This window comes from Varanus komodoensis, unplaced genomic scaffold (assembly GCF_004798865.1).
Source record: "Varanus komodoensis strain SLA01 unplaced genomic scaffold, ASM479886v1 scaffold33, whole genome shotgun sequence".
NCBI classification, from domain to species: Eukaryota; Metazoa; Chordata; class Lepidosauria; order Squamata; family Varanidae; genus Varanus; species Varanus komodoensis.
This window is the reverse complement of record NW_025335817.1, coordinates 5,024,110-5,036,753: the sequence shown is the minus strand read 5'-3', so window position 1 is coordinate 5,036,753 and position 12,644 is coordinate 5,024,110. Positions and strand designations below refer to the sequence as shown.

The 12,644-nt window shown below is 40.6% G+C and overlaps 1 protein-coding gene across 1 annotated transcript in view; it reads left to right on the top strand.

The window, feature by feature from the left end:
- The window catches only part of MAPK6 (mitogen-activated protein kinase 6), a 17,332-nt gene extending 5,324 nt beyond the window's left edge, over positions 1-12,008 (top strand). Inside the window, exons 2-6 of the mRNA XM_044438665.1 lie at positions 457-1,650; positions 3,211-3,355; positions 7,604-7,768; positions 8,849-9,050; positions 9,619-12,008. Of these exons, the coding sequence (XP_044294600.1) occupies positions 1,096-1,650; positions 3,211-3,355; positions 7,604-7,768; positions 8,849-9,050; positions 9,619-10,708 (2,157 nt within the window). The 5' untranslated portion in view covers positions 457-1,095 and the 3' untranslated portion in view covers positions 10,709-12,008. The remainder of the gene's footprint in view (positions 1-456; positions 1,651-3,210; positions 3,356-7,603; positions 7,769-8,848; positions 9,051-9,618) is intronic.
- The last annotated feature ends 636 nt before the right edge of the window (positions 12,009-12,644 follow it).

Sequence of the window (12,644 nt, the reverse complement as noted above, 5' to 3'; positions counted from 1 at the left end):
CACACATTTTCTAGTTTTATATTTATGGCAAGTTATCTTCAAAGTTCTTTTGAAAGATTCCTTGACTAAGGAGCACAGTTCTTTTAAATGGGAAGTATATAACTTACCTGATCAGAACAAGTAGTTAAACACTCTTCTTTATCAATAATACAACAAATTCAAGCTTTCATCAGACAGCTGGATACCAAATGTGAACTGTTTGTAGAGATGCAAACTTGAGAACTTTAAGAGTTTTTCTTAGCTATGTGTGAAATGGGAAGTACATTATTAACCAGCATAAACTTGTTCAGAAGAAAATCAGCATTGTATCTTGTTTTTTCAGTAGATCAAAACCTGTGCAAAAGGTTTTTAATGCAGCCACAAGTTATGCCAAGAACATCTTTGTCCAGCACTGCTTCTTTCTTTTAAAAGTGTTAGCGATTATGAAATGCTGATTTGTGTTTTCTTTTTCCCCAGGTTTTCACAGAATAAGATGGATGGTAGCTTTGATTGTGATTGTGGTGAGCTGGAGCCACCTGATCATTAACTAAAGGCATCTTTTGTAAACCAAGAGCTGCCTCTTCCTTGAAAAACTAGACTGTAAACAAAAGAAAGGAAGTGGAAGAAAACGTGCTTAGTAACATCATAGAATGAAGCTGCTCAGGACCAGTCCAACACTGAATGTATCTGCACTGTGAGGAGGATGTTAATAGAAGCCTACTACATGCATATTTATTCACATTTTTGTTAAATGTTAACCAGTTTAGCACAGTAGAGCAGAGTGCATAATATGTCACTTCATTTGGTTTGATTTAGTTGTAATTTCTTTTAATGTCTGCGGATATGCTGCACCTTTCTTGAACTATGAATGCTGCAACCTCTCTATCTTTGCTCAGCTTGATTCGTAGAGTGTATAATTTCTAAATCTAAAGGGGACACAGCGGGCCTGAGTGGCTAATGATGCAAGAAGTGCGTCAAGAAATTATCGTGCAGTCAACCTGAAGTTTTTCTTCTCCTTTTCTGCAAGATTCTTCATATACCAGTGGAAGCATCTCTACATGTTTGCAGAAGCTTAATCATTTTAAGAGGGAGAAACAGAACACACAGAATTTCAAAATGGCAGAGAAGTTTGAAAGCCTCATGAACATTCATGGTTTTGATGTAGGTTCTCGGTATATGGACTTAAAACCTCTGGGCTGTGGTGGCAACGGCTTAGTTTTTTCTGCTGTCGATAATGACTGTGACAAAAGAGTGGCTGTCAAGAAAATTGTTCTTACAGATCCTCAGAGTGTTAAACATGCTCTGCGTGAGATCAAAATCATTAGAAGGCTTGACCATGATAACATTGTCAAAGTGTTTGAAATCCTTGGTCCCAATGGGAGTCAATTAACGGATGATGTAGGCTCTCTTACAGAACTTAACTGTGTTTACATTGTTCAAGAGTACATGGAGACAGATCTGGCTAACCTGGTGGAGCAGGGGCCCTTACCGGAAGAACATGCCAGGCTCTTCATGTACCAGCTGCTACGTGGGCTCAAATATATTCATTCTGCAAACGTTCTGCACAGAGATCTCAAACCAGCTAACCTGTTCATTAATACTGAAGATTTGGTGCTGAAAATTGGTGACTTTGGCCTTGCACGGATCATGGACCCTCATTATTCCCATAAGGTATGTGATGATGAACATAGCCTTCTTTACAGGAAGAAGAGTTATCAGCCCATTGCACATAGATAAAGGTTTGTCATAGTATATGCTCAGTAGGGAGCTACCGCGAGTGGTGGTTTCCGGCATTCGCTGCACTCATACCTTGTGTGTGTATTTACACCTAAACATGTAGCATGTGGTTTAGTTACTCCATTTACTATTGATAAAATTGAGCTTTCATAATCAGTTTTTCTCAATAGCTAGTTACTTTATCTACTGGCTGTGGAGTTTAAGTGGCTAAATGACGGCCATTAGAAATCATATATTGCAAATTCTGCCCAGTCTGAAATGCTGTTTGCCTCTTTGTCAGACACATCTCTCCTCCATTGTGAAGATTTTTTATGGGCTTGGAAAGGGCTGTTTGTGATGATAAGAGGCACAGGCAGACTTTCAGCTTCTAGCATCTACTTTCATTTGTATTAGAAACTCAACATTCAGTACTTAGTGCAAACGACATAAATATAGAATTAAAGAATGAACAGGCACACAGTCATTTCACACACTCCCTCTCCCACTTAACTCCAGACTTTCTCTACTGCACTGAGAATAAGGCTGCACATCATCTAGAGGTCTACCAGCAGATCCATTTCCACCTTCTGCCTGTCCCTGGTGTTAAACTTTCAGCTCAAAGTGGAAATGCTACTATCTCTTCCATTCTAAGATAGGCAAATTTAACAGAATCCTCAATAACACTGCCTTTTTATAACACTAGCTAGGTGGGCTAGCTTTCAGTAGATGGCTCAGGAAAAGTCCCTTCAGATTAATGTGGCATTTTACAAATTTATCTTGAATTTTGAGACTTTCTGAATTTCTAAAATGCAGAATTCCTTGTAAGCATTCATCTTTGAAGGCAGCAGCTTTCATTGTCCTGCTCTATGACCTGTCATAGATTGCATGGAGTACAAAGATACAGTCTTAAATAACTCATGCATATTCTGTACCCATTGTTGCTTAATGCAGTGTAGAGCCTTTACTTCACTCAGAAGTATGCTTTGATGCAATTTTAATACCCTGATTTGTAGGCCTATTTAAAAGATTTTTAATCCACCTTTCTGGGTGCACTGCTCTCACAGGGTCGGTGATAATATTACAAAACTGCATACATAGAAAACACACATGCAGGAGCAGTTTAAAGTGTCGGATATATGTGTTAAATTTGATTTGCTTATTTTAAAAGAAAAGATTAGACATCAGCCAGTTCTTAGGCCTTATAAATACAGTTGGCATAAAAATATTACATGACATAACTGATACACAAAGCATACCAGTCTGAAGAGTGTCAGAGTAGTTATTGGATAGAGTGCTGGATATGGTTTGGGGAAGTGAATCTAGGTTTGAATTCCCCCTCAGCCATGGAGCTCATGTGTGGCATAGAAAGAATCACGAGTGACTCAGCCTAGCGTACCTCACAGAGTTATGAGAATAAAATGAGGTAACCCCATATGTGTTGCCTTGAGCTGCTTGCAAGAAGGTCATAATGCAAATGTGATAGATCAAATGCATATAATTTTTTTCTTTCTGTAGGGTCATCTTTCTGAAGGTTTGGTAACTAAATGGTACAGATCACCTCGCCTCTTGCTTTCGCCCAACAACTATACTAAAGCCATTGATATGTGGGCTGCAGGTTGCATCTTTGCTGAAATGCTGACAGGGAAAACTCTCTTTGCAGGTTGGTGGAGACAGATGCATTCAAACCTGTTGTACATTGTGTGTTAGTAGTTTCAGTTGAACTTTGGTTTACCTTTCCAGAGAGATTGTGAATAGTTTATTGAAATAGGAGTGTCAGATGCTCTTAATCCATTTGTGGATGTTGCTGCTGATAGATGTGAAATATTAACCATTGTTCCGAGACTCATAGCAGTTCTCTTTGTACTTTTAATCCTAAATGGCTCTGTATCAGGTAGGTGAGTTGGAATTTAATCTATGCTGCCATTGGCAAAGAATGAGATTAAGATGCAGATCTTTAATCTGTGTAAATGGAACTAGCAGTTACCAGTGAAGAAATCAAGAGTTAATTTACTCTTGAGGCAGCACATTATCTACTGCATTATGAATATATGGCCCACCCTACTAGTGATTGTTGAGTTGTGTGAACCTAGCCACAGGAGCTATTTCAAGGCTAAACAACCCTTGTCTGACCCACGGCCTGTTGTGGATTGATGGGGTTAGGCAAGGGTTGCTTATCCATCAATGCTCACCCTCTGGGTTTGCGTGATATGACATCCTCTAGTTGGGGTTGCATATTCTTAAGTGCTGCAGTTCCCAAAGGATAAATTAACCCATGGTGGGCTATCCTGTCATGTGAACAGGCCCAGTATATTGTAGTGTGGGGTGCTATTGTTCAGGATTCCAGCTGCCCCATTCTAGTCCATCTTTCCAAGTAGTCATTATTCTTTAATTTGTTGGCATATTTAGTCTATACTGAGCTGCTTTGGGAGGTCTTCGTGCTGAAGTTACTGCTGTGCACGATCTTCTTCGGGGTCCCTGCACATCACAAATATGGGCTCTGCACTGATCTGGCACCTCAATTCAGCAAGTTTCTGTAGCTGAGAATTTTCAACAGGAACTGTCCCCTACTGTCCTAGTGCACATATCCTAAAAGGTTCCCAGCTATTCCTTCAGTGACTGGCTAGAATTTTCCACTCCAAGGAATTTTTTTCTCTTTCATGACAGCAGACACCTTGTGTCACAAAGCTGATTATGATACTAAGGTCCTGGTGCAGGTGATAGCTCAGCGTTACCATGTCTGGCTTTTGTCCGGCCTGTCTCAAGAGGCCCAGATCAAGGACTAGCCCTTTAATGTAGGAGGTCTCCTCAGGTAGACCACTGCCAAAGATATAGATGCCATGCCGAAGACAAGGACCACAGCCAGAAAGATGTAGATGGACCTTGCTCACCAGTGGAACTGCTGCCCAGTTGCAGCAGCAGGACAGTCATCCATTCTGACTTCAGATCTCGACTGCTTTGAAGTGGAAGTACCTCCCTTATGTGTCTCCCTAAACTCATAAGAAAGAAAACTAGAAACAAGCGGGACTGTTTACTTTTCAGTCTGCCCTGTCCCTCTGCCTTTGGATCCCAACTGCCTTTTCTTTCTGTGTGGCCACAACTGCAATGGACTTCCAGGTGTTCTCCATTGTCCAGAAGAGATACAGAATAGAATTTGATGACCTCCCTCCTTTTTTCCAGTTTTTGCAACATTTTTTCCAGTAGCATACAAACAGAAGAGGAACTGCTGTTATCAGATGGTCCTTTCTGTCACATGCCTATTCAACAGCCGCTTCTATTCTTGATATTTTACAGTACCAAAAAAGGATGCAAGACTTTGTCCAATCCTGAACTTAGGGATGTCAGTATCACCACCGCAATATTCAGAATGACCACTTAGCAACAATCTTACCTGTTTCTTATATAATAGATTGATTTGCCTTGTTCAGCCTCAAGGATGAGTATTTTCAGATAATGATTAGCAGTATTTTGAAAGTTTAGAAGTTTGCACATTCCATGTGCTGTCATTCAAGCTAATGAGAACTCCAGGGGTGTTTGCCAAGTACACCTCCACACTCAAGGTTTATTTATTTACTTATTACATGTTTATGTGGTTCAATAACTGATGCTCTCTGGGCAGTTCCAGCGATTTAAGAGCTTTTCAAAATTCTTTGAACATTAAAACAGTGCCCCATCTTGGAGAAGTTGCACCTAGGTCCTCCTTGCACCTATTCAATACATCACAGCTACACTGGATCCCATGTCAGGAAGGACTTACCTGCCATCAGATTGACTGCTTACCATGCATAAGCTCTATTGAAAGGCATGCAGTTCAGTCCTGTCATTCTTGCCTGTATTGTCCAGCACCTTTTAGGATCAATGGTGCCAGCTGTTGCAATAGTTCTGTGATCATATCTTAGAATGAGGAGACTTCAGAATTGTTTTTAGAGCAGAAAATTACAAGGCCAGTCTCTGACATGCCTGACCGTAACTTCCACCTGTACTGCATGCATCCCTGCAGTGGTGGACAGACCTTTCTGGCCTGCAGACAAGTCAGACCCTAACCCTTTTATGCATCTGTCCTCCTTGTGGATGAGTACAACAGATGCCTCCCTCTTCAGATGAGATATTGAAAATTTAGGAGCTTTGGTCTGAACTGGAAAGTGTACCATATCAGTTTCCTAGAACTCCTAGTGGTTTGGAAAGTTCTGTGCATTTTCAAGACTGAGCTGTATTATCAGTTCCAATTTTTCACAGATGACATGACAGTGGTCTGGTACATAAACAAGCAGGAAGGAAAACACTGTCTGCAACTGATGAACCTTACATTCAGCTTTTGAAGTTGAGCGATTCAGCAGGCCATCGGCTTTTCAGCCATTCATTATTGCTGGTATCAACAGTGGCTTAGCAGGCTCTCTCACCCAGTCCTACCAGCTGCCCTGTGAATGATGGCTTCCAGTGTCAGGACATCCTTCTTCCAGAGGAAGGTCAAGCCCTTTATGCGCCTTTTTACCACTTCAAAGAACACTGCCTGTCAACTGTCTTGCACCCATGTGGGGATAAAGAGGAAGAGGAATTTTTTCTCTTTTTTCTGTGGATGCTGTTATTCAGCATAGTTTGTCCTTTTTTCTCACACTATTTTGAAGATAGCCAAATCTCTCTTCTCTAAAAGTTTATTTGGATGCTGCACCGGCTTTCCACTTTCTCACCTGGAATGAAGCATTTTCTACCTGGTGTTCATAAGCTTGCACCTTCCGTTTAGTTTCCCCTTCCATAGTAGAGTCTCTGTAATGCCCAAAGCATGAACAGCCCAGACAGCTGGTCTGGCTAATGGGTAGTATAGAAATATAAATAAATAAACCATTGCTGGCAATGATTGACCTATATTTACTTTCATGAACCTTTCTTGGTTCAGATGCTCTAGTGAACTTTGTGCCTTGTGAATAAGCTCCCACTATATGGTTTCCATAGGGAAAAGATAGTTCCAGCCCAATACTGCTTTTTTTTTTTAGCCAAAAGCTATTTCAGATTTTCATTTCAGCCAAGATACTGCGTTGCCTGCTTTCTTTCTATCTCCTGCTTCACCACTGGAAGTGACTCTTCATGTGCTTGCCAGTTTCTTCCTAGCATTCACCCACACCAGAATGCTGACTTACCAGGTTATGATACTTGAAGGTCAGCTAATGGACTAGTCCTGTTCATAGCGTATCTCTGTCAGGTTGCTACCTGGTCAAAGCAGTCTGCTTCACCCAACATTTCCAAACGGATGTCATAGCAAGAGCATACTCTTTCTTCAGTCGTACCATGGATCCCTGCTGTGAGAACGCCAGCCCATCTCTGGTATGCCAGCTTGTCGCCTTCCCACACTTGTGATGCATCGAGACCATAAAGAAGAGAACAAATGCCTTACTTGTAGCAGTAGTTGGGGGTCATCAGTGCATTCACTTGACCCACCCATTTTCTTCAGAGTTGGCACTGGATTCCATGTTGAGGCCAAAAGTGGCTATTTTGTAGATTTGTTGTAACCCAAGGACTCTTGGGATTTAGGCCCCACTCTCCAGGCTTAGGGAACTGGGGGGCATATACAGGAACCCATTAAGGATTTGCACACTGGGGCAATGGGAAGGAGGCCTGCCAAAATTTCTCAGGCATAGCTTTCCACCTTGAGTCTCCGTGCCCGTGCAGAGCCCTTGTGGAATGTAAGGTGGACACTTGAAGAGTTAGCGTTACAGGCAAGCACTGGTCTTTTTTGCACGCTGCGAATCTTGGGGTCCCTCTGATGTGGCTGGCGCCATTTTGGCTGTAACAGGAACTTGAGGGATTGAGATCACTGTTCACATAAACGGCAATGGTATTATAAGAAATGGCTTAGTGCTGTTTAGGAACCAACAGGGGCCTAGAACACAACTGACATTTGCTTTTCTATATTTAGGGGCACATGAACTTGAACAGATGCAGCTGATTTTAGAATCGATTCCTGTTGTGCATGAGGAAGACCGTCAGGAACTTCTTAATGTTATCCCAGTTTACATTAAAAACGATATGACTGAGCCACACAAACCTTTAACTCAGCTCCTCCCAGGCATTAGCCCTGACGGTAATTTGCCCTCTTCCTTTCTTTCTCATCATTCCTTACTGTGTATGGACTATGAGCTTGTTTGCAGGGTAACATATATTTTAAGGCTGTTACTGGGTACAGTGCACTACCCATGTGGTGGGGTAAGAGTTTTCCAAGAGTCGCCTTGGAAAAGTGTTCTGTATGATTAATAGCATTTCAATAGAAATTCCCCATTCTGCAGAGAGTCAGATCAAGGCAGTTCAGAATCTCCTTAGTCCTAGAAGGAATTGAGCATAGCATCTGAATCAGACATAACACTAGTTAAGAAGGAATGTGTTGATTGTGATGTAGCATTATTCAGTCATAGCAGTAGCTACCAACACTCCATCATTACATGCAAGCCATTTCACCTTCATGCAAACGATTTCACCAAAGTATACATCCAACAGAATTTTTCTTGACTTGGTGTACAGAGCACTAAATGTTTGTGGTCTCCTCCTGCTTAGCAGCTGGGAGGTAATTTTGTGTTGCTACAGGTAACCAGGCATATGGCTGTCTACAGGCCTGCTATATACCATTTCCTATAACTTAAAGCTTTAATATAACTCCGTCTCTACTATATTAAAATTCACTTAAAGGTCATCTGGTCCATTGACCTGCTTAAGGCAAAATCTCCATGCAGTGGTCTGCAAAATCTTGTGAAAATCTCGTTAGTGTGTCAGTCCTGATTATCTATGCTCCTTATTTCCTGCATCTCCATCAGATTCATTGCTGCTTATAGCACTAATCTAAAAATGTTAAAGGTACAATCCTGTGCACTGGCTGCTGAGGAGAATGATGGCAGGAGTAAGACTTTTCTTCCGTCTAAACATGTATAGGATTATTCCTTAAAACAAATACTTTTTAAAGTCGCCAAACAGATCAAAAGAGCGGAACAAACAAGGTGTTCTGTGGGGGGCGGAGGGATGGCAAGGAAAGAGTCACTGTTTTGTCCTGTGTATATTTTGTTGTAGTGCCTAGAAATTGGAAACACTTAGTTCTTCTCAAATAAATTAAGTGCTATAGTTGGACTTTACAGTTCACTACATGTAGTCATTGTATTGGTGCTAATCGTTTCAGCACTGGACTTCCTGGAACAAATACTGACCTTTAGTCCCATCGATCGATTGACAGCAGAAGAAGCTTTGTCCCATCCTTACATGAGTATTTACTCCTTCCCAACTGATGAGCCCATTTCAAATCATCCTTTTCACATTGAAGATGAGGTTGATGATATTCTGCTCATGGATGAGAGTCACAGTCACATCTATAACTGGGAAAGGTAAACCGCTTTGGCATCCTGTATGCTTTTCTTGCTGTGACTGTGTCTGAAACATGAGCTGATATTTTCATTTAACAGGTGGTAAAATGCCATGAGGTAGGAGAAGCATGATAAAGAGGGTTGGGGATGTTCACGCAGCAGGGTTCCCATCCAGCCGCTTACTGCTAGCTCCAGTTAAGATGACTTTTGTTGAAGGGATACAAATCCTTTGCGCTGGATATTCTGTAACTAACCCTGGAGTAAGATCTGATGAACTGCACAGTTCTGGATATACATTTGGGAAGTTCATGATGCTCCAGGTAGAGGAGCATCTGTGTTAATGGACAACTAAAGTATGGCTCTAGAGTTTCGGCTGGTCTTAAATGAAGAACTAGTTCTTGTGTGCAAGGGAATTAATTTCTTTTACTGAAAAGCCCCTAAATCAAAGTGCGCTGATGAGTATGAAACTGCCAATTAAATGTAGTTTATTAAGCTTTAAAATGTGTGGATATTCATAATTGTCTGTCTTGATTCTTCACTATGAAAGTGATGCCTATAACTTACTAACTTAGGCCGTTAATTATTGCAGATATCACGAAAGTCAATTTTCAGACCACGACTGGCCTGTTCATAACAACTTTGAAGCTGATGAAGTTCAGCGTGATCCAAGGGCTCTTTCTGATGGGACTGATGAGGAAGAAGTACAAGTAGATCCTCGCAAATACTTGGATGGCGATCGTGAAAAGTATCTAGAGGATCCCACTTTTGATACCCACTTCTCCACTGAGCCTTGCTGGCAGTATCCCGACCACCATGAAAACAAGTATTGTGATCTGGAATGTAGCCACACTTGTAATTACAAAATGAGGTCCTCTTCATACCTAGATAATTTAGTCTGGAGAGGGAGTGAAGTGAACCATTACTATGAGCCCAAGCTTATCATAGATCTTTCTAACTGGAAAGAGCAGAGTAAGGAGAAGCTAGACAAAAAGGGCAAGTCCAAATGCGAAAGGAATGGTTTGGTGAAAGCCCAGATAGCTCTTGAGGAAGCCTCACAGCAGCTTGCAGAAAAGGAGAAGAATCAAGGGTTTGACTTTGATTCATTTATAGCGGGAACCATTCAGCTTAGTTTGCAGCACGAGTCGAACGATATTGATAAATTAAATGACCTGAATAGCTCCGTGTCCCACCTAGAATCGAAAGGTATATCGAAGTCAGTAAGCCGAGAGAAACAGGAAAAAGGAATGGCTAATTTGGCCCAGTTGGAAGCTCTGTATCAAAACTCGTGGGATAGCCAACTTGTAAGTGGTGGGGAGGAGTGCTTCGTCATAGACCAGTTTTGTTGCGAAGTACGAAAGGATGAGCAGATAGAGAAGGAGAATCCATACACCAGTTACCTGGACAGGTTTTTTAGCAAGAAGGAAGATACTGAAATGCTAGAAACTGAGCCAGTAGAAGACGGGAAGCTTGGAGAGAAAGAAAGAGAGGGGAGCTTTTTAAGTAATAGCGGGGAATTTCTCTTGAACAAGCACCTCGAAGCTATAGGTGTTCCTCAGTTTCACAGCCCTGTTGGCTCTCCACTTAAATCCATACAGGCCACACTAACTCCTTCTGCTATGAAATCATCTCCTCAGATTGCCCATAAAACATACAGCAACATTCTGAAACACCTAAACTAAACAGCAGACATTTCTTTTTGTATTCATGAAATGTGTGTTCTTTTTTATTGTAAGTAATTTTTTTACTTGAAATCAGATGATGTAACTTTGGTATGGATTTCCTTACTTTCCTGTTTACCATTGTTTTTACAATCCAGAATTACTTTCTTAACATGACAATTCTTTTCTTTTTTTTTTTTTAAACTGGCATGTCGTTTGCACACAAAGGTAAAGAACATAGCAAAACAATGCAAATTACAGGAGGAAACAAGAAGAAAATGCACTAAACCAAGTAGAAACACTCTCAGTTTAACAGTTCATGCTTTGTGGAGGAAAAATAAGTATCTTGCCTTGAAAATGACACAGTGAGACTATACATAGTTGCATGGAAATATCTATTTTTCCCTGAAAACATTTTTCATTCATATGTATTTTAGAATTTTTCATACTGTACACATTTCTTAGACACATGATACCAGCAGCAACTGTAAATGAATGCAGAATTTGGTACGCATGTGTTATCTACCTCAAGGTAACAGCAGTAAGTGGCAAAACATTAACCACCTGTAGTGCTTTTCATAATGCACTTCTATATAGCCAGCATTATTGTAGTAGGTGGTATTACAGAGAAAATCATTCAATATTTATAAATATTCTGGTATGCATTCTTTATAGTGGAAATGTTAATATGCAGCATTTTTATTTATTTTAGCAAATTATATTTTCTGTAATGATAGAAAGTCAGGTTTTTTTTGAACTTGCTTTACAGATAAAGTTCTTGTTAGCACTATGGTTTATTGCCGACATTGCTGAAATCGAGACGAAGTAACATCCCCTTATTCTGAGGTGATCCATATGAGTTTTTAAAAAGATTTCACTTCGAGTAAGGCACTCGCTGTGGATAGGAATTTGCAATTTGGTGGTGCTTGATCTCTCTACAAAGAAATTAGGAATTGTTTTATTATAAAATGCTCCTAGAAGTCTTAATTGTGTTAATTTTTTAAAAACAATTTTTGTAATGTTAGTTGTGTGCATGGAAACAATTAAGGTACAACATTACTGTAGGTTAAAAGTTCTATATGGTCAGGCATTTTGTTTTTACTGTATGTTTTTACTGAATGATGCCCTTGTCTCATCCCCAAAGCAAGCATGAGTATAATTAGGTTAAATGTAGCATGTAGCCTCTCGAACTTCTCTGACAGTTTGTTTTGCCTTCTGGCTTTTGGGGGTGGGGTTTTTTGTTTTGTTTTGTTTTGGAAACGATGTATCATTGGCTCCCCTGTTTTAAAGAAAGAAACAAATAAAACATGGCCAGCGAAAATGACTCTTGTCTCGACTCGGGAATAGCCTTGCTATTCTGCAGCACATACAACCTAAGTTTCGAGCCTATTCTGAGATGCTGAGAGTGACTCGTGCGGTGCCCAAGGAATTGAAATGGACATATTTCCCTGTGTATATTTCATGAGCAAAGCAAGCCATGAATTATCCGAAGGAGAAAGTAGTTCTGGCCTTGCGGCCAGTGAATATTATACCCTATTTGTAAACAACAAATTGTGTCCAAACTTGGAGCAGGCCTCTGTGTGATGTGATCTAGAGTTACGTGAATGTATAACCACCCACACTGTGATGCTCTTCCTAAGAAGCAAAATAACTGGAGGCTTGCTTCAGAAAAGCGGCTTGTTCATTTTTAAAGTCCCGTGTGCCACCAGGAGTGCTGGTTCAGTGGCTCTTGTATTTCGAAGGCTGGCCGAGTTGCATAGTTTGTGCCCCAAAGCCTCAGTGTGGGAGTTATGCAGGGGAATGAATGACCTTCATTTACAGGTATAATAAATACAGTGGATTGACTGAAAGGCAGTAGTCTATAAACTTAATTATTGCCTAAGGAGTTTATGTAATGAGTTTCCTTTCTCATTTTTGTTCAAGCTTATGGAAGAAGTAGATGACATTTAAGCGATAC